At 38.1% G+C, this 27,994-nt stretch overlaps 4 protein-coding genes across 4 annotated transcripts; 2 read left to right on the top strand and 2 right to left on the bottom strand.

Moving 5' to 3' along the window:
- Positions 1–7: 7 nt before the first annotated feature.
- LOC103054605 (olfactory receptor 2D3-like) lies at positions 8–2,307 on the bottom strand. Its single transcript, XM_007437716.4, has 2 exons — positions 2,258–2,307; positions 8–950 (listed from the first exon to the last, which is right to left on the bottom strand). The coding sequence occupies exon 2, from the start codon at positions 938–940 to the stop codon at positions 8–10; it is 933 nt and encodes a 310-aa protein (XP_007437778.4). The 5' UTR covers positions 941–950; positions 2,258–2,307.
- A 5,981-nt stretch (positions 2,308–8,288) lies between these two features.
- LOC103054365 (olfactory receptor 2D3-like) lies at positions 8,289–9,233 on the top strand. Its single transcript, XM_007437715.2, has one exon. The coding sequence runs from the start codon at positions 8,289–8,291 to the stop codon at positions 9,231–9,233; it is 945 nt and encodes a 314-aa protein (XP_007437777.2).
- A 5,346-nt stretch (positions 9,234–14,579) lies between these two features.
- On the top strand, positions 14,580–15,524 carry LOC103054119 (olfactory receptor 2D3-like). The gene has a single exon (XM_007437714.2). It carries the CDS (start codon positions 14,580–14,582, stop codon positions 15,522–15,524), a length of 945 nt encoding a protein of 314 aa, XP_007437776.1.
- A 3,646-nt stretch (positions 15,525–19,170) lies between these two features.
- On the bottom strand, positions 19,171–27,593 carry LOC148215327 (vomeronasal type-2 receptor 26-like). Its single transcript, XM_088144146.1, has 6 exons — positions 27,376–27,593; positions 25,999–26,176; positions 24,631–25,491; positions 23,438–23,665; positions 20,554–20,680; positions 19,171–20,072 (listed from the first exon to the last, which is right to left on the bottom strand). The coding sequence occupies exons 1-6, from the start codon at positions 27,591–27,593 to the stop codon at positions 19,171–19,173; spliced, it is 2,514 nt and encodes an 837-aa protein (XP_088000272.1).
- Positions 27,594–27,994: the final 401 nt, after the last annotated feature.

The following is a 27,994-nucleotide window of genomic DNA, read 5'->3' as shown; positions in this document are numbered from 1 at the left end:
TGTCTTTTTAGTGTTGTTTATTTAGCATCTTGGCCAATGCTCCATGAACATCCTTGTTTCTCAGGGTATAGATAATAGGGTTGAGCAGAGGCGTGACTATAATGTAAAAGACAGCAATTTTCTTGTCGCTGTCTGGAGTTGTTCTTGACTGAGGTCTCATATAGATATAGATGACCGTGCCATAGAACAGGGCGACCACCGCCAAGTGGGAAGCGCATGTGGAGAAGGCCTTGCTTCGACCGGCAGCTGACTGCATCTGTAGTACAGTAGATAGAATGAGCCCATAGGAGGTCAGAATAGCTGACAGGGGAACCAACAGGATCAGAACACCTGCTCCAAAAATTATGGTCTCAGTAGCATAGGTATCAGCACATGCAAGTTTCAACAGCATGGGCAGCTCACAGAAGAAATTGTTCATGCGATTAGGGCCACAGAAGGGGAGGCGTAGGGTACAGCCCACATTCATCATGGAGAGGAGGAAGCCACCAGCCCATGAAACTATGGTGAGTTGCACCCTCCGCCACTTGTCCATGGTAACAGTATAAAAAAAAGGATGACAGATGGCCAAATAGCGATCGTAGGCCATGACCCCCAAAAGAAGTCCTTCAGTACTACCTAAGGACAAGCCAATGTACATTTGAGTTGTGCAGTGTATGAAGGAAATGGTTCCATTTCCAGACAAGAGGTGAACCAACATCTGGGGCACAATGTTGGAGACATAACAAATCTCCAGACCTGAGAGTTGAGTCAAGAAGAAGTACATGGGTGTGTGAAGCCTGGAGTCAGTCTTCACCAGCACGATGATCACAACGTTTCCCAAAAGAGTAAATAGATAGATAATGAGGATGACCACAAAAAGCAAAATCTGGGTTTTACGGTGATTAGTCAGTCCTGCTAAGACAAATTCTGAGACAGCAGTGAAGTTGTCACCCTCCATCATGGGCTTCTGCCTGGACAAAAAATCCAATTGTTAGTGAGATTCTCTCTTAATATATCACTTCTAATGTTCCCTTCTCAGTACTTCTGACATTTCTTGGTGACAGCTCTCACCTCCCTCAAGAATATTTGGAGGAGCAAAGCCTATCTAAAACGAGCTTTAATTAACATGAAGTAATGAAGGGCTAGGAAAACTCTATAGCCAGAGACACAATATAAGGATTCCTGGCTTTGCTGTTAGTTCAAGCAGACCATTGGATTGAATGGAAGAAAATGGCTATGACCAAAGGATTTGACAGCTAGACTGGAACCACTTTTGTAGAAACCTGATTTGTGGGTTGGCTGTTTTCTTTGTTAGTTAAAAAAAAAAGGCATGAAAGTATCTTGAAACCTCAGAACAAAATGCATCCTTCTTGGTCACTATCTTAGAGCAAACTAAGTGTTATCTGGGCAAGTGTGCAAACAAGAAATGGCTTGCATTTCTTTCCCCACCCTCCACATACAGAAAAGGGGAGATGACATCTTTTTTCAAGGATAGTTTTCAATAAAAGATCTTAAAGGGATGTCTTCTTTTAGGTCATATAGACTACTAGAAGCTGGGAGAAATATGTGATGCCTGAATCCTTCTATGATAATTTGCCCCTACCTTAATATGCAGGCTGTCTTTTTTCCTTTCCTTTATTTTAAAAGGAATTTTCCCATTTCTTCAGGAACTATTTTAAAAAATCCATGATTTTCATAAATTGCATTCTGTGCAAAATGCAGGAGCCAAGTGGGCCAAGTGCTTGATAACTCATCCCTCATCATTTATGACCCAAAGACATACAGTATCTGGTTGGTTACAAAACCTCATTCATAGTAGTCATTTATTTTGAACAAGAGAAATTAGATTATAGAAAAAATTAAAAACAGTCAAAGGAAGGGAGAAGAGCCTCATATATCAATAAACCATAGTGTAAACTAAGGTTGTTCTAATAAATTGTGATGCCATACAATGGCACTAGGCAGAAAGTTTGGATGGCTCTCCTTGACCTCTTTGGGTGCTGATCTAATGTGGATCTCCTTCTCCTCTGTTCTACCAGGTCTCTTTCTTTCAAGGGGTGTTGAACTCCAACACATCTGATAGAAGCAAGGTACAGAAAGCTGTTCTCTCATTTGCAATCAAGAACAGGTAGATCAAGAGAGTTTTAAAAGGCAAAAAATGAAAGAGAAGGTAGAAGGCAGAAGGCAGGAGGCAGGAGGCAGAGGAGGAGGAGGAGGAGGGAAGGAGAAGGAGAAGGAGAAGGAGAAATTTAAATGGGCATCTCCTGCCAAATTAGACTTTCTACTGAGTTTTAATTGAAATTTGAATACGTTTGATATAGTAACAATTTTGATTCTAGTGAAAACTAGGGCAGATCTAATATTGCCAGCCAAAAAAAATACCTGCAAATAACTGGTGACGTTTCCTTATGCTGCCAGCCTGCATTCCAGATTACAAAATATGATCTTACCTTCCTGCTTCTCCGCAGACATTCTTTGCAAACAAAGAAAGACTTTTTCACGCACACACCTACACACACCCAAACCAGAAGTGGCTAGAATGTTACAAGTGAAGATCTTGGATGTTACATACTGAGCTTTGCTTGCCATTCTCTGGGAGTTAGAAGGATAAAGCAATTTCTCATATTGCCTTGTCTCTAGAGCTTCAAATGGGTAAATATTTCCTTATGTTAATAACAGCTCTCTGGAAAATGTTCTACCATGCCCTGTTCCTGAACTGGAGACTCCATCAATCTTAACCATGCAAAAGATGTCCCTTGTCAAAAAACCTATTTTGCTAAATTACTTTGATATAGTATATCTAGCAGACTGTTTTAAAACTCCATTATATGGGGGCTAACTCAGTTCAATCCAACCTGCATCATCTAACTGCTTGATAATTCTCAGCCAATGCCTGAAGATGCAAAATGGGCTATCTTTTCTTCTCCCTTCAAGTCATCATCTGCCTGAAGCTCCAAGTCTAATATAGAAGACTCTGAATCTATTCTACAGGGACTTCTTTAATTCTCTTTTGAATTCTTCAGAATATTAACTCCCTCCCTCGGGACTGTCTTTAGCTAAGAACACAAAGGAAGGTGCTTTTTATGTAGGAGGCTTGACCTGTAGAAAGTCCACTGGCTTTATTGATTTTTGTAGTGTGACAACCAGGGTTAACTTTAAAGCAAAGAAGGGGATGGCAATTATAAGACATAAAAAAGGTTTCAACTGATACAACTGATAGGAATACTGAATGTATTTCCATGCTTTTCTTCCATCATAGATGGAAGAAGACCATTCGTGATTCCTTGGTTAGGGAGATAAATGGACAAAGATGAGTAGACTTTTATTCCATTTTTACCCTGCCCCTCCTCCGTCTCATGAGCTAAGACTGCTGTGTTAACATTACAACCAATTCTCTAACCCTAACCCAGCAGAGAATTGAGCCTTGAATTCCCCAGTCTTAATCCAATATTTTAACCATTGCCTTGTTGACGCAGGTTGCTTTGAACAAAGGAAAAGAAAATGTTGAGAGAGAAATAATTATGTTGGGAGTACTATATTAGTAGAATTTTTGGAGGCTGGCAATTGTGTGAAAGTAAACCAATATAAACTTTACTGGGGAAGTGGTATTGTGACAGCAATGAAGATAGACCTGTAATAGCAAGGTTATACTGGGTGGGGTGGGCAATGAAACAATGGGGGACAGGCAGTCCCACAAATAGCCTGGTCCTATGCCATAGGTGGTGGATCTGGCAGCCTACTGGGAGCCAATGCGGGTGACGGAACAGCTGTGTTATATGAGCGTATCAGGAGACACCAGTCCTGGAACCAGTATTCCCTTGACCATTCCAAAAGAGTAAGAAGATGATCTCAATATTATCATGCTGGCTGGGGAATTCTGGGAGTTGAAGTCTACATATCTTAAAGTTGCCAAAGTTGAGAAACACTGCTATAAAGCTTCAGCCTTTCCACGTGGAATCAAACATCCACCACAGTCAGGACTGTATTTCTGTGATGACTAGGACTGGCAAGAGCAGAAGAAACAGCTTGATTGCTGACTAGTACATTACAGAAACAAGGCCCAGGAGCAGCTATTCCTGTTGCCCAAAATGTGAGGCCTTAGCACATTGTACTACATAGCAGCAGAAAGAAACACAGGAATTGAATCTTACTGCTATTATAAATACAGGAGCATCTCCATTTACAGCTGATACTTGCTGGAATTCTTCTTGATTGCTTCCTTTGATTGATCGATTACATGCTATCAAGTCATTGCCAACTCTTAGCGACCACATAGATGGATTTTCTTCATGATGATCAGTCCCTAACCTGGTTTTTCAGCTCTTCCAATGGCACTCCCGTTGCCACTGTAACAATCTATCCACCTTGCTGCTGGTCATCCTCTTCTTCTCTTTCCTTCAAGTGCTTCCTTACTTCTTGCATAAACTTACTGATTGAAGAGATATGTCCTTGAATCGCTACTTCCAAGGCTTCTAATTCTACTGTGGACCAGGAGAAGTCTCACAATTTTCATATGGGTAGGGTTATATTCAAACAGGACAGAGACTGATCTTGATAACTATATACTGGGGAGTATGATACTTACTTTGATAAATGTACTAAATCATGTACTGGAATTAAGAGCATTTATCTCAGGATTCTACATAGGACAAATGGGATAAATTTTGAAGAAAGGAATTAATGGATGTAAGTTTGACATCAGTACCCCAAACAAGGTCAAAGTAATATCAGGGTATTTCAACCTCCCAGGACTCTATTGCAGATTTCAAAGTGTCCATGTTGGAAGAAACATGACTTTAACAAAACAATTGAGCAAGTGATTGCAGAACTCACATATACAAGTATGAAAAGTTTCAGGCTATCTCCAAAAGGCTCAACAAACACAATGGAGTTTAACACTTACAGTTGTTAATCGATCAGGTACTCATAACATTTGTCACATGTAATTTGCATCTGCATAACCAACTTATTTCCCCCACCTTCCCCACCTTATCCCAGTTTAAAACCTACCCAGGTTTAGACACTCATCCATCTGATGAAGTTTCTGCAGGTCACAGAAAAGAGCTTTATTTATTTATTTATTTATTTAGGATATTTATAGTCCACTTTTCACACAGAAGATCCTGTGGCAGACAGTAATCTATAAAATCAAGATCAACAAGATCAAACAGGGTCATCAAGTAAAATAAATAATAAATCAAATTAAAACACAACATAATCGTTGTAACAAAGCTACAGAAAATACACAGAGACTCTTGAGATGACATGGCCCAAACCTGTGGGTGAAAACAATGCTGCCCTGATCTCCATGGAAAAGACATTCCAAAGCTGAGGTCCCGTAACACAGGAGACCTTCCTACGGAACTTCATATTGTGCTATTCTTGAAGCCAGGGATTAGACCTTAACTATCACATCACCATTAGGACCAGCTAATATAAATCTGTAACAGAAAAAGAAAGAGGAATAAGGAAACATAATGAAAAAAAGTTTCAATTTATCAATGGAGGAGGAAAGTACATATCAGCAATTCCCATCTGGACAGTCTGGAATGGAACTTGAATTGGAGAAAAGTCCTGTATTTTCCAGAGAGCCAAGAGACAAAGTAGAGTTTGAGCTGGACAGGAAAATGTTCATATCCACAATAGAGCTAAAAGATATTGTGACTGACCGTGCTTTATTTAGTGCTCCGCTACCATTTGAGAGATCTTTATCATTATTCAAAGATAATGATGGGTTTGACTTCTGAATCATGTCATCTTCCATATGTTTATTTATTATCCAGGAATGAGTTTAATCACATTTTAGCTGATTGTTTTTCCTTTGTATTCAGTCCAGTCTAAACCTGGAAACAGAAATGACATAGCTAGATCCAAGAAATGATTTTAGCCATTAATGTTGGTTTGAAAATATTTTCTTTAGATAGAACTTCTAGGTTGCAAAAATAAGGATAGCCACTAGGTGGTGGCAAAGAGAAACAGACATCTCTCAGAGCATTTTGAAAGCTTAAAATATAGATCAGATATGGTAGATCTATTTGAAAAAATAACTTACAAAGGAAAGTTGATGGCAAAAAGCAAATACATACACACCTTCATTGAACTGAGTAGGGAATGCCTTGAATAGCTTCTGACACTCTGTAATTATGTTGCTTCCAAACCTACCAGATTGTTCTTGGGAAGACAATTGCTTGCAGTTTTGCAGTGCTAGAACATCTGCAAAGCACCAGGTTGGAGAAGTTTGCTCTAGAAAAAAGTTTCTGAGTTTTTCTTGAGCCTTAGCCTTTGGAAAGTCTTTAACAACAGGAGGGTTTTATTTATTTTGTTTTAGTGTCATAGACCAAACGTTCACTACACGTTTCTAAGATATTTTCATTTTAGAATGTAATTGGAAGGCCCTGATTTCTCATGACAATATGACAAGGGAACTATTTTCCCACCAATGGAAACAGCCCTGAAGTAGAAGGTGACCACTGTTCTCCATGAAGCCATCTTGGAGTGATATTTCTGGAGACAACATCTCCATTGAAGGCAAAAGGGCAAGTCTGGAGCCTTCTCCTGCCCAGGCAAGGGAAACAGGACCAAATCTGGGATTGCTAAATGGAGCAATTTCATCACGTTAGCATCATCTTTTGAGATTAGTCTCTCAGATGCTCTTGAGGTTTAAAGAAGGAGCAAAACAGTGATAATGATGTACAAAAGAATACCTAAGAGAGTGGAGCAATTCCCATGGAGTTATCTCCATCTACTTATGATCTTGCAAAACCTTCTGCACATGTAAAACAAAGAACCAGTCTGCCGTTCACTTCCTTTCAGGCACTAAATAGTTTCTAGGTGAATTTGTGTAGTGCTTTGCTCATCATCCCAGAAAGATTTAAAATTTCATTTATCAACAGATGGCAAGGTAATTGAGGAATTAAAACTTCATAAAAGTAGAGTCTCCTTCAAGCTGAGCTCAGCTCCTGTGACTTAATGTTGTTTTCATGGCAACAGTTCGGAAGTGTTTTGCCACTGCCTTTTTCTAACATGTTTCTTTAATTTCTCAGTCGAGCCTACAGCCCCATTTCCATTAGTCTACTGGGAACCTGGCTCAGGCAGCATTTTTAAGGAATATGGATGACAGTATAATTCAATATATTTCAGCATCATTCATGGGGAATTGAGCTAACAGCTACCTAGCTCTTAGCACTTTATCTGAAGCTGGTAGAAAGAAGCAGATCTCACTGACAGCCAATTAATGCCTGGGAGAAGCACAGAGGTAAATTTTCTATTTGTAACATTCCTTGTAACAGTTGATGGATGAAGGATCAGCTAAATGGCAGATTACTTTGCCTGATCTCAAAAAGGGACCAGATCTGGCTATTACCTAGTTAGGAGATCATTATGAAATCCTGGGACTATAGATTACACTGGGAAGTTGAAGAAACATGCCAGAAGAAGACAATCGCAGATCACTCCTGTATTGTTGCCAATCTGTCAGAAGGGTATACAGGTAGTCCTCACTTTTTATGGATCTAAATTGCTGGTTTCTAAAACAGAAATCTATTCATTAAAATAAGTATTACCCCATGTATCCTGATTCCAATATGATCATAGATGTACTTTGAAGGGGAAGATGAAAGCAGCTTCTTTCCTGATTTTGTGTAGAAAGATCTGAGGAAAGTGTCTCATCTCATAGCTTTTCCTTCGCTCAATATTCTCTCTGCATCTCAAAGCTCACCATCCATGGAATCCATAAAGATATTTATCACCTGTAATCACCTACTGCTACTTCGTTTTTTAACTCTTCTGATGGGAAAACCGAGCTATCCTCATGTTATTGTGCAGGAATGGTAACTTATGAGATGCTAAATCAATAACTCAAGCAAACAAACCTCTGAGAAATCAGTAGTTTATATTCTTTGAGGTTTGATATATTGCCACAGATCAATGGAGGTCTGTTGGAGGACAACATTCAATGTACCCAAAATTAAAACACAACATAATTTAATAATGTGAGTCAATTCTGAAAAGATTCTGAGAGTTGTAAACGGATTCGTAAGGATGAGCAAGGACGCATGTTTCTGTGTTCTCAGGAAAGTTTGAATGAAGAGGATGCTGATGACAAAGTTTCCCTAAGGAAAAAGAACTCTTCACACCACACTTAGGCATATACATCCTGCTGACAAATATATGACAGTACTTTCATGATGATGTATTAGAAATTAAGAATTGAGATTTTATTGTATTGGAGCGGATATAGCTCTCTCTCTCTCTCTCCATTAATCTCAGTGTGCCTCTCTGTGTCTCAATTTTGTAGGCAGGATGCCAAGATGGGACCTGAGAATGTCACCACTGAAACAAAGTTCATTCTCTCAGGACTGGCCCATCACCGAAAAGAACAGATCCTGCTCTTTGTGGTCTTCCTCATCATTTACTTGCTGACAGTTTTGGGTAACCTGATGATCATCATCTTGGTACAGATTGACACCCAACTGCACACTCCTATGTACTTCTTTCTCAGCCATCTTGCAGGCATGGAGATTTTGTATGTCACTAGCAGCTCACCCCAGTTATTGGCTCATCTCATGGCTGGAAATGGAATTATATCCATAACACGTTGCATGTTGCAAGGATGCAGCGCTTTGAGCATGGGCAGTACGGAATGTTTGCTGTTGGGTGTCATGGCTTATGATCGCTACTTGGCCATCTGCAACCCCTTGAGATATGCCTCTGCTATGGACAGGAAGCGGCAACATCTGCTTGCCAGCTCCTGTTGGATCATAGGTTGTCTCTTCTCAATCATCAACGTTGTTTGCATCTCCCGTCACCCCTTCTGTGGTCCCAACCACATTAACCATTTTGTCTGTGAGCTGCAATTTTTGCTAGATCTTGCATGTGGTGATACAAAACGCACCAAAGCCATACTGAATGGTCTAGCAGCATTTATTGTTCTGGTCCCCTTTTCGACTATCTTATGTTCCTATAGTTTCATCCTGTATTCAGTTTTTCAAATGCACTCAGCCGCAGGATGGCATAAGGCTTTCTCTACCTGTGGCTCCCACCTTATTGTGGTCACCTTGTTCTATGGCACCATCATCTCCATCTACATTCTCCCCCAATCAAACACAATTTCTGATCGGGACAAACAAATTGCAGTGTTGTACGTTGTGGTCACTCCCCTGCTTAACCCCATCATTTATACCTTGCGGAACAAGGATGTCCACCAGGCTGTGGCCAAGGTGTTGAAAAGATGGAGGTTCAAAGAAAAAACATGAACTGGGTTGCTTTTAGTTAAAACCTGCTGATTATCAGTCCAGAAGAGAAATGCTTTCTGCTGGTGATTTTGTGGACAGGTTAGAAAATATTAGGAGCCCTTATTAGTGGACTGGAGTGAAGTTTAATTCTGGGTCTTCAAATGTTGCTGGAAGGAAAGTCTGGAATCAAACCCAGGGGAATCCTGATGTGCTTGAACTTGTCTCTTGATTATTTAAGAGTTAACTTCTATGAGTTCTTGCTGACTTTAGCAGAAAGAAGCACCAGCTTCTGATGGTTTCCTGAAGAGGTTAGAAACTGGGAAAACATTAAGAGGGATTCTGCAAACAAACCCTTACAGAGACCAGCATAAAATTACACAGATACAAGATTGCAGCCATTTCAACAGTCAGTGAAACTTAACATTACTAACATAACAATGTACAACATTCCAGTTCCAAATTACAGCAGCAGTAGTAACATTGTAGTGCTACGTCTAGGCTAAGGGGTGATAAAATAGAGTCCATAAAATATAATAATGTAGAACCTCACCCCTTCCATAGAACATTTTACTTTGATTCTTCTTACAGCTCTGCCTGCTGCTACAGTGAAATGGGGATCTTCTCAGATTTAGGAAGAGTTTTTGCTGGACATGCTTATGGCAGACCTTTGGAAGGCAATGTGGTTGAAGCAGACACACATTAAGGCAATGGGATATAACAGTGGAGCATTGAGTTCTTCTGCAAGCATTTCTATACTTCATTGAGTCTGTTGTAAAGGGAACATTAAGTGTAAGGCTGTTTGAACGTGCCCAGTTTATTTCCCTATTCAATTTAGTGACTCCAGTCCTGAATATATTAACCCTAAGACCACACAATGCCTATCCAGTTTGGGTTGAAGTACATACTACAAAGAAGAGCCCATCACCTTCTGGGTTCATGTGTTCTAAATGTAGCCCGAACCTGATTCCCTACCTTTTCCATCCCCTGACTCCTCTCTTTGCTGTGTGAGCTACAAAAAACAATTTTCTTCCCATTTCTCACAGGACAATCCTTTGGAGATTGGAAAGCTGCTATTTATCTCTATGCCTTATTTTGCCAGGGAAAATTTCTCTGGACTTTCTAAACATCTCAACCTCTGAAGTGCCCTAGAACTTCAATGCTTTTCTTAAAATGTTGCCTCCAGAAGTGGATATTTAGAGCATTTTTACATATATTGTGCATGTTTTCTTCCTCCAACCTCATGCCTTATCAGTTTAGAGGAATTTGAAGCAACAGGTTCCACTGTTCTTTTGAAATTTGAAGCAGGGAACACATTTGATGGCTTATATGCTTATTTTTTTGTAGACTACAAACCTAAATAAATAACAGCAGGAAAAAATAACTTTCTCCTTGGTCTCTCTTTACCAACATATAGAAAATGTTTTCATTGCTTGAAATAATGTCAGTATGTCTTTGTCACACCTGGTTTCACATCTTAGTAGGGTTTTTTTAATAGTAATTTTATTAAGAATTATAATTACAACAGTAAAAACTAATACAGACTGAAAAAAACTAAAAGAATAAAAAGAAAAAGATGCAGAAAAGAAAGAGGTTTAGCTAAAAAGGAACACATCTATAACAATCTTTGGGTAGTTACCATTGAGGATGGAACAATATCCATGGAGTATGCTGTAGTTCTCTAGAATAATAACTTTTATTAATTTATGAAACCCACAAATCTGTTCCCAGTATTGAAACGAAGAGACCAGGGTCTAACTGTATCCTGTCATGCACTGAAAAATTCCACTGTCAATTTCACTAGCTGGGTCTGACCATTATGAGAGCTTTGAGTTGACCTGAAAAGCAAGTTTCAAAGCCACTAACAGCTGGAGTTTATAAATGGTACACACCAAAATTTGCAGCATCCCCATCAAAATATCTCAGATTATTAATCAAGAAATGACATCTAGATGGATTTTTTGTGCCCACAGAGCTGGACTGTCAGGGCATTTGTATAGCTGGTGTATGTATATTTGTCCATCACCTATTATTTATGCAGTATGATCTTTGGCTACATCCATTAGTTATTCCTTAAGGATACTCTAGATATTCCTCATTGCCATTTGTCTCTTCCTTGGCATACATTCTCCAGAGTTTTCACTGCAGATTTAAAATTCAGTATGACAGTACTTCATATCTAAGGGCTTCTCCATCACCCTGGTGGAGTGTCTTTAGAAGATCCATGTCTTCTGCTCACACATGATATATTATGGCCAATGATATGATGGAACATAAACAGACCACTGGTTCTAGGAAGATCAGTAAATAAGACAGAACAAAAAGTTGCAGAAAACTTTGAAGAAAGCTTATTATCCAAGGGCAAAGATAAATAATGGATACTGATATTCTTACTTGTTTGGTCACAACGATTCTGCTGAACTCCCTTGAAGTTAGGGGATGCAAAACCAACAAATAATCGTATTCTATTTCTCCACCCTAAAACACACTACATGGTTAAGTGGAAGAGAGATAACTAATGTAGAACTTAGAAACTACACTGACATGATTGTTGGTATTTCCTGTATATAGCAGTCATGTACATTTTTGGTGGTGGGGTGGTGGTGGTCCTTTTCTTATTTTTTCTTTCTTTCTTCAAAATTAAAGGGTAATCCCATTAATCTAGGAATATATGTGTAGGATCCACTGTTTTGCAGTTGCTGCCAAACCCTTTCTTGATTTGGATATTTTTTTTCCTTCCTTCCTTCCTTCCTTCCTTCCTTCCTTCCTTCCTTCCTTCCTTCCTTCCTTCCTTCCTTCCTTCCTTCCTTCCTTCCTTCCTTCCTCTTTCTCAGGTGTAAATTGTCAATTATTCGTTGTACTTCAATTAGTGCCTTGGCCCCAAGAGATTGCAGCAACAAACAACCGATCATTAAAGATCCGCAGGAAAGCAGCAAGGGGATTGAAGCAATCTCTGCAGGGGAGATCCAAAGTCCTTATTATCCTACTGAATCCTTAAACATTTGAGAAATTACATAGGAAGACTGGGAGAAAAACAGAGAGAACAAGCCAGCAGGCTATTCAATTTTGAACAGAAAAGATATAGGAAATCAAACAAATAGATGGGGTTTCCTATTGACAAGGTTTTTAAACATTTAAGTGGAGCAACTTCTAAGAAGTAAAATTAGTTTAGGAACCATAGTTTGGTGGAACAATGAGCACTTTGCAGTTCTGCATATTCTCAGGACATAGAAGGACACTTTTCTAAGCTCACTGAAAGCTGTGATGAAGATAAGAAATGCTAGGGAGAAAAGTACAGATATTACTTTCTAACTTAATCTCAAAAGCTAGCACATTCCATGGAAAATCCGATGGAAATCCAGGGCCTCACCTGAGAAGAGCCCATGAAAGTTTCAGGGTTGGCTAATTGCAATTTGAAGTAAATCATGCAATTAGTTCTTCAGCCAGAACCAGCCCATCCCATCCAGGGCATACATCATGGAAGAAGCTCCTGGTAACTTTATACTTACATGGGATGAAGGGGGCCGAGGCTAGGAGATTATGCTTTTTCATCATTATATCTGCATTATAGAACAGCTTCTGTTCTGATGTTAGATTAATAAAAAATGAGCTATTCTGGAGGGCCTTTGCTACCTGAATGTTATCCTGATGCTGTGATAGATTCAATTTGTACGTTGTTGGGTAACTGTCATAAGATTATTGCATTTACAGGAGTTATCCATTTATTTGGGCAGTTGAATGTATGATGTTTTTCTTATATTGTGTTCTGTGGAGATTTCAGTTTATTGTTTATCATGGCTATATGTTTATGAAGATTCTCAGTCATCCAGGTGGAATTGTCTGGAGGTTGAGTCAACTGGACTTCTTTTCTTTTTGGTTAGAGACATTTCGCTACTTCTCCAAGCAGCTTCTTCAGTCTAAAAAAGTTGGATTGGGGGACCCCATAAAAGTCTTCCAGGGTGGCTGTTTCTTACTAGCACGACAGGCTCGTTGAAGGGACAATAGGAGATGTGATTAGTAGAGTCTTTGAGATGTAGATGTCTTACTCCTAATCCCTCACTTATCCCCAGGGGGATGTTAAGTGTTGCCATGTTTATATTTAGTGTAGATGTCCACTGTTTTACACTGTTATATGTACCATGCATGTTGATACTCACAACGTAAGTGAGATGAATTTGGTGACATACAAATCTGCCAAATAAAGAAATTAAAACATAAATGAACTTTTAAAAATCTAAAGAGGAATGGGTACTTTAGAGTCTAAAATAACCAAATCGTTCTACCAGCATAAATTCTTGATCTTGTCCTATATTGATGGATACATATTTCCTTTCCAAATCCTGAGTAAAGAGGCTTGATTTTGAAATCATTGCCTATCTGGTGACCTTTCTCCATGCTTTTTTTTTTAAAATTCAACGTTCACCCCCCCCCCCCCCCAAGATGACTGGGAGCCATTTAGCTTGTCTACACTGAGATAAGCGAGTATCATGACAAACTTTTTGTTAGCTGCTGTGGACCATCTGACACAAAGGCTTTGGTATATGGAAGAGCTCACATGGTTTAACAGATACCTTTGAGCCCAGTAAAATGATCTTTTCTTAATCTTACCTAAATAAACAACTATAACAAAAAGAGAGAAAGAAATAAAAAGAATAGAAATGAGGAAAAATGGTTCCTTCTGCTCTTCTTTTTATTGAATAATTATCATCTTGATCTTTTCCCCAACCTCTTTGTCCCTTTTTAATCCCCAATACGTTACTGATTTCAGTTCATGCTCCGCCAGTAGAAAACATTTATAGCTTTTGCTCTTTTTTTCATGTGTTTAAAGAGATCTTCATTTTCCTTTAATCTCTCTTAATCTTTCAACAATATGAATACAAATATTATTATGAATGCTAGTACTGCTCCTTATTAACTTCAACTCTTAAAAATATAATAAACAGCAGCACTCAGCTATGCTAATCTGATAGCTCTAATACTTTCAGAATCAGAGAAATAGGGCAGAGGTTCTTCCAGTTTCCAGGAGAAGTTTTCTGGGCCCAGGGCTAATTGTCTAGTATCTGTTACATAGTTAATTTCTTCCAAATACCCTAGACAGTTGCTGCAATGTTTTAAACATTTCTTTTGTTTTTTTTAATTGACTGTTTAAATATACTTTTTCAGAAGGAGATAGTCAACTTGAAATAATATGAGCCTCGAAAATTCATTTTTGAAACAACCGGTAAATATGTGCATCAGACCTTCTGCAAGGTTGGAAAATACTGGAGAATGGAATGGAGAATCACATGTCTTTGAAAAAGAAAAATTACCTGCCTTTATAGTCATCCTGATTTTTTTTCTCCCTCTCCCTTTACAGGCAGGCTGGCCAGGATGGGGAATAACAATGTCTCTTCTATTAAAGAGTTCATTTTACTTGGACTCTCCAGCCATCGGAAGACACAAATTCTGCTCTTTGCAGTCATTCTTAGTATCTATTCCCTTAGCATTGTGGGGAATCTGGTGATCATTCTGCTGGTGCAGATGGACTCCCGCCTCCACACACCGATGTACTTCTTCCTCAAACATCTTGCTGGCCTGGAGATCTGTTACATCACCACCACATTGCCTCAAGCGCTGTTTAATCTTTTGACAGGACATGGAAGCATCTCCTTCATTGGTTGCGCAACCCAGATGCATATGATCTTGACTCTTGGAGGTACGGAATGTGTTTTGCTAGGTGCCATGGCTTATGACCGCTACTTAGCTATCTGCCATCCCCTGCTGTATATTCTTCTCATGAGTCGATGGCGCCAGTTGCTGCTTACCATCATTTCATGGTCAGTTGGCATTCTTCTTGCAACCATCAATGTAAGCTGTACATTCCACCATCTTTTTTGTGGCCCCAACTACATCAACCACTTTGTCTGTGAGCTGCCTGCGGTGTTGAAGCTTGCATGTACAGACACACATATCACAGAGTTTGTGGTGTTTACAACAGCTGCCGTGATCCTCCTTGGACCTCTCTCTGTTATTCTGACCTCATATGGGCTCATTCTGGCCAGTGTCTTGAAAAGGCAGTCAACCGCTGGCCGGCACAAGGCCTTCTCTACATGTGCCTCTCATTTGACAGTGGTCACTGTGTTTTATGGCACTGTAATTACTATGTACATGAGGCCTGGCTTGGGCACAGCATCTGATTTTGACAAGAAAATTGCTGTCTTCTACATGGTAATCACCCCACTGCTCAATCCTATCATTTATACCCTACGGAACAAAGATGTCCATGATGCAGCAGCCAAAGTGCTGTTCAGACCGATTGTTGGGGAAAGGCCATGAGAATTCCTATTTGGCTTAAGGGACATGATATATATATATTTTTGGAACATTTAATGACAGTAGTAGGGTTTTCAGTATAAATATTAATGTCTAGAGTTTTGTAGTGATTTTCAGTTATTTCTTTAGATGATAGGAGGTGAGTTTTATATATCCAATTAATTAATCAATTAAATAATGAATTTTAATTTTATGATCATTGCAAATTCCCTGTTTATTCACTGATATTTTTCTTTCCCACCCACTCTGTACTTTTTAATTTTTTTCCCTTTATGTAGTTATTTATTTTGCTCCTTAATTGCTTTAAAATAAATTAAAAATATGTGGGGGACATACTTGTCAATGGTTTTCTTATGTACAATTATTAGAAAGGTTTAAAGTAGTCAAAAGAAATTATGGTTCTGAACACAGTAAGACTGAGTTTGAAATAGAACTGTGTACCAATGATGAACATGTAATTGCCAGATTGTATAAACTTTTATTGAAATTTGAAACAGAAGAAAAGCAAGTGAAAGAATGTATGATAAAATGGACAAAAAAATTGGTTTCAATATACAAATGGAACAATGGGAAAATATGTGGCTGAAAGGATTGAAATTTACATCATGTTATAATTAAAGACAATTTTTATAAAATGATGTATCGTTGGTATATGTCACCAGAAAAATTGTCTAGAATGTATAAAGGCACTTCAAATTTGTGTTGGAAATGTGAACAACATGAAGGGACATTTTATCGTGTTTGGTGGACATGTAAAAAAGCTAGAAACCTTTGGATACAAATACATACACAAATTCAGAGGGTCTTAAATATTAATATACAAATGAAACTGAAGGTTTTTCTTTTGGGATAGATGGACAAACAGCTGGAAAAAATCACGGATCTTTGTTTTTATATATGATAACTGCAGCAAGTTTATTACATGTACAAAAGTGAAAAAATTTGGTACTACCCACAATGGAGGAATAGTTGGTGAAAATGATGGAACTTGCTGAGATGGCTAAATTGACTTCTTTGATTAGAGAAAAGACAATATCATGTTTATTGCTGACTGGAAACTTTTTGCATGAAACAGAAAAAAATGAACTTATGATTTATGGTTTTGATGATTAGAAAAAATAGATAACAGAAAAAAGAGAGGTGGTTTTTTTTTTTTCTTGAACCATAGCATAAAAGGTAATTTTGTATTTGTACTTATAATTGCTGTAAAGAACATCGGAAGTGACTTCTTTCTATTTCTTTTCATCCTTTCTTTTTGCACTTTTGGGTTTTTCTCTGTTTTTTTTTTCCCTTTCTTTCTTTACTTTACTTTATATTAGTTCTTGTGAGTTTTTACCTCCTTTTTAAAATTCCTAATAAAAATAATATGAAAAAAATGTTTGGGTTATGGATGCTTTATTAATTAATTGTCACAGCTTCTGGTAGGTCTTATATGAATGAGGAGCATCTGCATCATGTATTAACAAAAGCTACATATGAATGGAGTCCAGAAGATATTTGGTTGGACTTGATGTAGAACAATTAGACCTAAACCCCTTCTCACGCATTAATGCAATCAAGAGATGGACAGGTAGAAAGCAAGGGGGGCTGACAAGATCCGGGTGCCTCAACAGGCTGTGAGTGTGTGAGTGAGTGACCATAAGCCGAACCTGGGAGCAGCGTGTGTAACACTGGTTGGTTTTATTCATAATGAACTGTATTTCGTTAAACTGTCACACTCTCTCATTAAAGTACTACCACGTTGTCTAAATATCTAATGCTTGAATCTGCTTTTGCTAGTTTGTGGAACATACCCATAATTATCACAAATTTGGATTTGCATCCTAAAAGTTGAGTGAATACTTAAGCAGAAGAGACAAATCAAATCCATCATGATTACATCTGTCTCAAATAGGCATGTCCATTTTCATTTCTCTTGAGTAGGACACAATGGAAGACATGCATTATTGATCTAGGAACTTTTACTCAGCATAATTAAACATAACCCAAATCCATGAGAGTTTGGGCTATTTCATGTACTTATGAAGAAGTATGGCCCATATTCCAGTGGATGGATGGATGGATGGATGGATGGATGGATGGATGGATGGATGGAGCACTATGAAAACTAGATAACAATCTAGCACCATCTTCTGTGTAACGAAATGATTAAGCAATGTCAAATATTTATGCAAGAATGAAGCAATGGGAAGTTAAGAAATGATCAATAGCTTTTAAAATAAAATCAGCAATAGCATACAAAGCATTTCATGCAGCAGGAGCTTGAGTCCCAACAATAGTTCAGCAGGGGTCTTTCCAAGAGTGGGAAATTGTCAGGCAGAGTGATAATCACAAACACTCCTGTTTGTGCAGAACACAGCAAAAACTCCAGGAAAATATTAGCCATGAAAGCAAACACAATGCAATGTCCATTTCTTGTTTCCCAAAGAAATCCAGTCAGAAAATATATACTAACTGGTGTTTATTAATAAAAATGCAAAATTCCATAAAATGCAAATATCATACAAAATATAAAGAAAAACACATCTTCCCATGTAATGTAGCATCCAAGACTTATTAGCAACACAAGCTTAACAAAATCTCTAGCTACAAACTCTTAGAGAAGAGGTACACTACTTGGTACTTTGTTACAACTACGTAGCCCATAAAACCTACATAGTGGCTAACACTAAAACAACTAACAACTACTCAGAGAGGCTGCACATTTTCCTCTCCTTGTATTATAGCTCTATGCCACCCCCACTGGGTAACTAGCATACACATGCCTATAGGTGGCAGTAAATAGCACAACACACAACACACAATAACAGGTGTTTTTCACATGATCTCTGTAGCCAAAATATTATTTGTTATTGTTGTAAAGATAACAGGATGAATCCTTTCCCATGAGAATGAAAATCCTGACAGAAATCTCTGACTGCCAACTGGGTCAGCTACTCAAAGAAAAATCTAAGATTTACAAATAACTCTGGACAGATGTTTGGCAGCTGTTAGAGAGAATGGAATTCAACTGACCTATCAAGAATTGGATCATATAATCATACAGTCATAAATGCTCTGAATAGACTGGTTTCTTGTAAAAAGATGCATTAAATGCCTGTAAGGGAAAGATCCATCTTGAAGGGAAAAAATATAAGTTATTTTAACAGTACTTGAGTGGTTGTGTCTGGGAAAGTGTGGGCATAGTTTGGGTTCAGGAACATCAGGAATGGAGAAATTGAGTAGATTTGCACTGCATTCAGAAATATCAGTGAGGTGTTTTGACCAACTTCCTCCTTACAGTTTACAGTAAGATTAACTCATCTGGTCAATTTTACCTCCCAGTCTAGACTACAACACAGATTATGTTGTGATGGTCTCCCATCCAAGTATTAAACAGGTCTTGCTCTGCTTAGCATTTTTTTCACAGCCAAGATTAGTTAGATGAGTGATGAAAGGGATAGATCCATTACAGAGGCACAGTAATGATGTGAGTCATTTTATATCTTATCAGTAAGTCATCACATTTGGGAACTAAATTTAAACTAAATTAAATAAAGAAATGAGTGCAGGCTTGCACTGAGTCTCAGAATAACAGTGTGCTTGTGACCACTTTAAACCATATTAAAGCTTGGTTTAACAGGGCTAAGACAGTACAGATTTCAGGTCATTAAATCCTTCTTCTCATCAGGTTCTGTCTGTCATTCAGCTCAGGCCTGAACAAAATGATATAGCATTTGGGAGGGAAAATGCAGCCTAGTAAGCCAGCACTAGAAGCCAAGATGGAGAAGACCTCCACAGCGACCACATATTTCCCCTTGGTGCTCAGGTAGGTTGGAACAAAGGAGAGCCAGACGCTGCAGAAGACCATCATGCTGAAGGTGATGAACTTGGCTTCATTGAAATTGTCCGGTAACTTTCTTCCGAGGAAAGCCACAGTGAAGCTGGTCATGGCCAGGAAGCCCATGAAGCCCAGCACACAGGAGAACATGATCACTGAACCCTCATTGCATTCCAGGACAATTTCTTCAGCCAAAGAGTGCATGTCAACATCAGGGAATGGAGGAAAGGTTGCCAGCCATACCATACAAATGGTGACTTGAGTAAGGGAACAGGAGAGGACGATGGAGTTGGCCAGTGGTTTTCCCACCCATTTCCTGATCCTGGAGCCTGGTTTGGTGGCCATAAAGGCCAGAACTACAATGATCGTTTTGGCCAAAATGCAAGAAACCGCCACTGAGAAGATAATGCCAAAAGCGGTCTGGCGAAGGAGACATCTCACCTTCTCTGGCTGACCAATGAAAAGCAAAGAGCAAAGGAAGGAGAACAGGAGGGAAATGATCAGAACATAGGTGAGGTTCTGATTGTTGGCCTTGACGATGGGCGTTTCCTTGTACTTAAGGAAGATCCAAAGCACTAGAGCCGTGGTGCAAGAAAAGAAAAGAGCAAGAATGGTCAGGCTGATCCCCAAAGGTTCTGTGTAGCTCAGAAAACTTACATCTTTGGGAATGCAGTGATCCTGCTCTTTGTTTGGGTAGTGATCTTCTGGACATGGGGTGCAGGCATCCATGTCTGAAAAAAGAAAAGCACAATTTGTCTGTACAGAGGTTTTCCATATACTGCATCCAGATCACCAGCATTCCAGGGATACCTTATCTCACGCAAGTAGCTCCAAGCCAGGTTGCAATGTTTGCCAAGCACAAACATTCATAGATGAGAACAATCTAGAGCTGGGGGCTCTCCTATAACAAAAGTAAAACTGACCTGGCTCACTACAGATATCCCATTCCCAGGAACTACTATTCACATGTACACTGTTTTGAAACTTAAGGAAAATGTGCATCCAATGAGTTCTTCCTCTTCCACTGAGCACACAGCTTTGGGAGGAACACAGTGGAGTAGTAAAGGAGGAAGGTGACACCCCCTTTGCTGCTCAGATCAGCCAATCAATGGAGTGACAAATGTGGCAGTCAGATTGTCCTCAAATCCCCATGCAATGAGTCCTAAACCAAATACAGAGTAATGCAATGAAACTCAAAATACTGTCTCTTACCCATCTGGCCTGAGACCTCTGCAGCTGGGCATGGAAGGCAATCATAGCAGCAAAAGGGTTTTTCTTCCTTCTTCATCCGCCTGTGACCCAAATGGCAAAGGTCATTACACAAGGAAGAGGGTGGTTCCTGTGTGGAAATGAGAGCAGGTTTTTTTTAATATTGACAGGAAAAGTAGAGTTGGGAATCATCAGCCAATGGGAGAAAAATGGAATCCAAACCCAAAGAACACCTATTATTGCTGTATCAGTTGCAGAGAAAGAACACCAAACACATATAACCTCCAGATTATCCCTTCCCTGATTGATTCGAAAGACTGGTATGATGGATAACTAGGTTTTTGTGATGCCATATGGCTTCTTTGTTGGTTTAATCAGCAGAAGGGACAAGATTTAACCTTAACTAAAAATTGTAGACCATTACTGAATAGTGGCTATAAATTATTTACAATGATTTTGACAAATAGACTGAAAATGGTTTTACAAGATTTTATTCATGAAGACCAATGTGGATTTTAACCTAAAAGACAACTAAAGGATGATGTTAGAACAGTATTGGACATTAAAAATATTTTGAACAGCATAATGAAAAACAAACTGCACTGATTTTTTGAGATGCAGAGAAAGCTTTTGACAACCTTAATTGGCCATTTTTATTTAAAGTTTTGGATTTTGGTGAGAACTTTATAAAATGGGTTAAATTGATATATATGCTACAGAAAGCACAAATTATTGTCAATGGAGATTGAACAAAAACATATGAGATACCAAAAGGAACAAGACAAGGATGTCCATTGTTGCCATTTTTGTTTATCTTCGTTTTGGAAGTTTTGAATAGAGATATAAGAGAAGATGAGGGAATAATGGGCGTAAAATTGTTAAAAAGGGACATATAAATTGAGAGCTTTTGCAGATGATTTGGTGCTGGTGTTGGAAGAGCTGTTGAAAGGGGTAGAACTATTAATGAGAAAATTAAGAGAGTTTGGTACACTAGCTGGTTTTAAGATTAATAAACAAAAGACAAAGCTGTTAACAAAAATAAGAAGACAAAGATGAAATAGAACTGATGAACAAAACAGGTTTCCAGATTGAGAAAAAAGAAAAATACTTGGGTGTTAATTTGACAAATATGAACAGTATGTTGTTTCAGAATAATTATGTTAAGACATGGAATGAAGTTAAAAGAGACATGTTAAGATGGTAGAAACTACAACTGTCATTATTGGGAAGAATGTTTGTGATAAAAATGAATGTTTTGCCTAGGACGTTATTTTTGTTTCAGACAATAGCAATTGTAACTACCATTGAAACAATGGCAGAAGGATATATCTGAATTTGTGTGGCAAGGCAAAAACCACGAGTTAAATACAAGGTGTGGAAAATGCCAGAGAAAGAGGGAAGTTTAGCTTTACCTGATTTAAAACTGAATTTTGCAGCTTGCTGTTTAGTTTGGATGAAAGAGTGGGTGACATTGAGAAACAGAAGACTATTGGACTTAGGACATGATTTGAGATTTGGATGGCACGGCTATTTATGGTATGAGAAAGTTAAGGTTAATGTAGTTTTCAAAAATCATTTTATTAGACATGTCATTTTGAGAACTTGGAATAGATATAAATCTAGATCGTGTTCAAAAATACCTTTATGGCTATCACCAAAAGAAGTCTATTGTAGAAGAGAAATGGTAATTAAGCAGAAATGGTTAACTTATGGTTTCTACCAGGATGAATTTTAGATTTCTACCAGGGTGAATTTAAAATAAAAGCAAGAGAAGATTTGACATCAGAAGGATATATGTGTCAAAGGTTTTCACATGTACAATTAGTAGAAAGATTTAAAGTTGATAAAAAGACATACAGTTTTGAATGTGATAACACTGTATTTGAAATTGAATTATGTACTAATGATGAAAATCTTATTGCTAAAATGTATAAACTTTTGTTGAGATTTGAAACAGAAGATGAACACGTTAAAGACTGTATGATAAAATGCGCAAAAATTTTGGATATAATATACAAATGGAACAATAGGAAAATATATGGAAAAAAGGCTTGAAATTTACATTATGTTACAATCTTAAAGAGAATTTTTATAAAATGATGTATCAATGGTATCTGTCACCAGAAAGATTGTCAAAAATGTATAAAGGGACTTCAAATATATGTTGGAAATGTGAAAAACAAGAAGGGACTTTTTATCATCTTTGGTGGACATGTAATAAAGCTAAAGAATTTTAGACTCAAATGCATATATTACTTCAGAAGGTTTTGAAGATTAATATACCATCAAAACCAGAGACATTTCTTTTGGGGTTGATGGATAAACAATTGGAAAAATCCCATGGAATTTTGTTTTTATATATGATAACTGCTTTTATATGCTCAAAGGTGGAAAAATTTGACATTACCTACAATGGAAGAATGGATTGTAAGGTTGATGGAACGGGCTAAGTTGGCAAAACTGACAGCTTTGATTAGACAAAGACACTGGATAATTTTAATGCTAATTGGAAGCCCCTTTTGGACTTTATGCGGGAAACAAAAAAAGAGAGTAAAATATGTGGATCTGATGATTAATAAAATTAATAGATTATAGAAAAAAATGGATGTTAAGTTGAAATCTTAGAATAAGAGTTTAATGTATATTTTACCTATATCTGCTGTAAAAGCAGTTGGAAATCATTGTTTCTTTTTTATATTTTTGCTTCTTTTTTTTCTTTCTTTCTCTGCACTTTTGCTTTCTTTCTCTTTATTTTTTGTTTTCTATTCTCTTTCTTGATTATTAGTCCTTGTTATTTTTCATCTTCCTTTTTAAAAATTTAATAAAGTTATTATTTCAAAAAGTCTTCAAAGGATTAGATGTACCCCATCCTCTGTATCTACTGTACCTTATCGTATGGCCTGGGCCACACAATGGCATCCACAGAAACGGAGAAGGCTTTGTCGTTTGGAGCAAAAGGATCAACGTTTCCCACCTTGACCCGAAGAAAGGTCTGATTAGGGAATGTCACCCAATTGATAATATCAAACCCAGCTTTCAGTTCCCTGTTTTCATCAAATGAAACAGTTTCCCCAAGACTATTGTTAAATGAGAGGTTTCTTAAATAATGGTGGAGCTAAATAGGAGAAAGGGATAAAGAAAAAAAGGAAAAGGAGGGCAAAGAAATGATATGTTTCGAATAGAAAGATTGTTTATACTCATAGTAAAGCCCCATAATTTAATTAACATTGCTTCATTTTTTTCCTGACCTAATTCATATGCATACTTCTTTTTCTAAATCTGGCCACTGGTACACTATTCAAAAAAAAAAAGCTAGGAAAAATGATAGAAATGGTGGCACCAAGCTTTACATAAATATATTTGATTTTAGTGACCAGCTAGAATAAAAGAGCAGTGGCAGGAAAAATGCCCAGAGGACCTAAGGAATGGGGATCAGCTCCTTGGTCCTTCTGAATGGATTCCTAGTAAAGGACAGTCATGGAACAAGAGAACCAAATGGCCAGTGGTCCATTGGTAGGAGTAATGGTGTGGTCCCCACCCTCCTGTCCTTCTCTTTGCTGTGCCAGTCTTCTGAGTCTTGTTGAATCTTTCAGTCATGATGCACCACCACCTTTATCATTACGATTGCAACTGATACCTTTCCACCAGGAATAAAATACTGATGGTAGAAATTAGGATGCATGGAAAAGAAAGAACACTTGTTCATCAAGGAAAACTTTCTGTTTCCTCTTCACATTGGGGAGAACCTTCCTGAACTTTTGATGTCATATTCCTCAACTCAGAACGTGAAGTTCTTGCTTCCTGGTCCTTTTGCTTCAGTCAATACAGGGAGAAAGTAGCAAAAACAACTGTAGTAAAGTGCATAATATATGTTTACACCCCATTGCGTTATAAGAAAATAAGCTGCATTTTTTAAAGGAGTTCATATCACTTTTTTTTCACCTTGAAATTGCACCTTCAAAAGGAAAAGACTCCTCCCCAAACTGACCACAGAAAAAGCTTTCTGTGCTGAGTGGAGACACCTGATGTGCTTTGGAGGTATTGATCAGCTCTTCTGAATTACTCCATTCAGGACATTACCTGCCATGGGTGTTTACTGATGCTCTTCCTTCTCTTTCTCTCTGCTATCATTCTGGGTTTGAACTGGGATGAATCCATGGATTGCAAAGCATGGGCCATGGCATAAACTGCACTGTAGAGGCTGTAGCTGTGACTAGTCATAGTGAGTTCAAAATCTGACATCGGAAGTGTTTCCACCTTCTCGTCCCCAGTGCATACATTTTCACTGAACTTGTCCCCACTTGGAGGAGAGAAGTTACAGTTAAAGACCTGTTTCCAAAAGTCTTTGATGAAGCCATCTCCATTTTCCACTTTTGGGTTTCTTTTTTTAAGAAATGTTTGAAATCCCATCACCCCAGTTGAATGAAGGGCAACCAATAGAGCACCATGGATAATATCAACCTCAAAGTTTTTGAGAAAGGGAATTGATGTGAATTCCATCTGGGCAGTCAGAATCCAGACTTTACTCTTGGTCACGTTTGGTAATTTCTCAAATACTGAAACACGAGGAAACATTCTCAAAAAGATCATAGTCTGAATTTCTCCATGTAAGAGCACAACGTTGGCTGTGCTATTGCTAATCACCTTGTATGTTTTGATCCATCCATCCACCATTTCACCAATATCAGAGGAAAAATAGAGTGTAGGCAAAGTTTCTACAAAATCAAAGCAGATGCCTTTCTTTGAAAACTTGGGCAGTATCACGTGTACAAATCTCAATCCATTGTCATCATCTACAAAAATAACTCCAATCCACGTCCACCTGAAAAGGAGTAGCAGCTGTAGGATCCCCGAATATTGATGCTCCCCACTAGGGAACATCCTTTGGAAAAAAATACTTTGGGTCCGGTCATTGATAACTGGAGCAGAACCATAAGTGAACTGTAGAGAAAAGAAATAAACAAGGAGAAAGGGAAGGCCTACTTCCCATTCTCTATTGAATCAAAAGAACTATAATATCCAAATCACAGGGAATAAATTATTTCACATTCTAATCATGTGTTCTTCAAGTATTGTGTCCAGGTCTGGACATCACATCTTAAATGCACATGAAAGAGTAGCGTTCCAGAAGGGCATGGATGAGATTTAGATTTTGATCAAGGAACTAGAAATTAAATGCTGTGAGAGAGAGGGTATTCAATCAAGTTCTTAGTTCTTAAAAATTTACCTCATCCATCACTTATTCAAAGTGATGGCATTTTAGTGATGCGGTTCATAGATTGTACCACCATCGTATGCGGGTTCAACTATTTTTATAAATTCTATTCCAAATTATCCACTGATGTATTATGTTTATCAATATTGTAGGACATATACAAAACTACATCCAAGACTTACAGGACATATTGTGGGTTTGTTCAGGAGCTAATCCCTGTGTGCACATCTTACCTGTGGAACCTTGTAGATGCTCAGAATGGTTGCCATAAAGAAACTCACATCTGAGTTGGGTCCCCCAATGACTGAGACAGTATTACTTTTAGTATCACACTTGTAGTTAGGGATGAAGTTGGTCCATGTGGAGAGAAGCTCCAGGGAGGCGAGGTAAGTCCAACTTGCAACAAAATGACTATTATAGATATGGAAGCCCAGAGAGATATTGGGTAATATCTGAGGATTTTCGTTAATTTCCATTACAGCAAACGCAAAGGCCAGGATATGTTGATAAATCTGAGTCACAAATCTGCAGTGTGATTTACATGCTGAATGAGTACTGTGGTTGAAGAATATGAGTCTTGCTAAATTTTCACCCAAAGCAAATATTTAGACCATACAATCTGAGATGTTTTAAAATATCTCTTTAATAGTGATATTTATCTGGAAGCCATGAGTGGACTCATTCCCATCTGGAATGTTGAAAGATCAGCTTTCTATTGTTTTTGTTTTATTTGCATTCACCCATGCATTTTAAAGAGCAGAAGCCACTCAAGTCTTTTTGTATCTTCAGAGTTGTTTATGAAACTAGCTCATATTCAGAGGAAGGGTTACCAAAATTAATGGTAGACTTCCACATGATATATGCAGCTGATATTCTTTTTAGAAAGCTCTAAAGTAAGCCAGGTGTAGAATCTAGTGAACAGAATCTTTTGATGTGGGACACTTCATATTGTGAAATATTATGTGGAGAGGGTAGGAGAACTTTCATCTATACTCATGGAATAGCAGCCAAATATATCTTTACTATCACTACTACCACCAGTGTAAAATAGTTCCTAGTACTTAAGCTAGTAGAGAATACACCATAAAACATTGTCTCAGGTAATAAATCCATTTGGCATCTTCATCTGTGAAAGGGGAGGAAATGAGACACAAAATCCAGAATAGGAAATATCAAAACTCTCTAAAATGAAAGCTAAATACAGTTCAACAAATAATAGCACATCAACATAAATGCAATGGTGGGGTAGACATGAACAGTAAATGAGAACTCATGAGAATCTGTGTGGAGCTTTTTCCAATTTTACCTCCACTAGTTATTCCAAATATTTCATAGCAAAACTAGGTGAATTCAGGGTCCTCCTTCCTAACAGATACAAGGCAATGCAGTGAACGTCCTTTCACAGGCATGACATATATGAAATTCTTGAATAATGTGTAGCATTTATAGTACGAGTTATACAGAACAGTAATAGAAATATTGTCATGGTTATAGACTGAATGAGTGAGGGACATAATATACAAACAATGAAAATAACCAAATGAACTGTGATCTAGTAGATTTCATGATAGTCCATCTGATCAGGAAGGATTAGCCACCTCTTGGCTTACCCAGTCTCATTCAGAAGGTCCTGAGATGGATGTTGATTGAAGGTCACAGGGTTCGAAAATGTGAAAGCTTGAGAAATAATGCCAGCAATGGAGAGGTCCCCTGGCTGATAATACCGGTGACTTACTGGCAGAGGGTAACGGATACTGCATGTAGCAGCTGGGACATTGGACACGGTCTGAGGTAGTAGCAGTAACATCAGGAGCACAAAGAGTGGCATTAGGTAGAAACATTTTTTTCTGGACATCAGTTCCTGTCGTAAGTGTCCTTAAGGAGTTCTGGCTGACTTTAGTGCCCTCTCAAACTTTGCACTAGGAATCTTCAGGGGAAAGTCACGAAGCAAAACGTGTTGGGTCCCTTTCTTGAATGGCAAAACATCTCTTAGTAGCATAGTTTGATCTTGCCTGTCTTCTGCCAAGGTGAATTGGTTGTCCTTTGGGAGGTGAAGTAGAAGTTAGCCTTGTCAGCTTGATAACTACGGGGGAGATAATTGCCTTTGCAAAATTATGGGTTCTATGCAATGCCATCGAAGAAAAAAGCTTGATTGCTTATTTCTACAGGGTTTTTTCTCTTTTTCACTTTATTAAGATCCCAAGAGACTAGGGTTATTTTAGGGTCATT

Source organism: Python bivittatus, unplaced genomic scaffold (genome assembly GCF_059951505.1).
Source record: "Python bivittatus isolate LINGU-HERP-01145 unplaced genomic scaffold, Pbiv_v1 ctg000430_np1212, whole genome shotgun sequence".
Taxonomy (NCBI): Eukaryota; Metazoa; Chordata; class Lepidosauria; order Squamata; family Pythonidae; genus Python; species Python bivittatus.
This window is presented reverse-complemented; position numbering and strand designations above follow the sequence as displayed.

What these genes read in the sequence shown, in the direction of transcription:
- LOC103054605 (XM_007437716.4), bottom strand. Translation starts at nt 940, where the DNA reads ATGATGGAGGGTGACAACTTCACTGCTGTCTCAGAATTTGTCTTAGCA.
- LOC103054365 (XM_007437715.2), top strand. Translation starts at nt 8,289, where the DNA reads ATGGGACCTGAGAATGTCACCACTGAAACAAAGTTCATTCTCTCAGGA.
- LOC103054119 (XM_007437714.2), top strand. Translation starts at nt 14,580, where the DNA reads ATGGGGAATAACAATGTCTCTTCTATTAAAGAGTTCATTTTACTTGGA.
- LOC148215327 (XM_088144146.1), bottom strand. Translation starts at nt 27,593, where the DNA reads ATGCCACTCTTTGTGCTCCTGATGTTACTGCTACTACCTCAGACCGTG. An exon ending in GCATCTACAAGGTTCCACAG is followed by an intron (nt 25,492 to 25,998) that starts GTAAGATGTGCA and finishes TTTTCTCTACAG; the next exon opens with TTCACTTATGGTTCTGCTCC. An exon ending in GGCCCAGGCCATACGATAAG is followed by an intron (nt 20,681 to 23,437) that starts GTACAGTAGATA and finishes ATTTCCACACAG; the next exon opens with GAACCACCCTCTTCCTTGTG.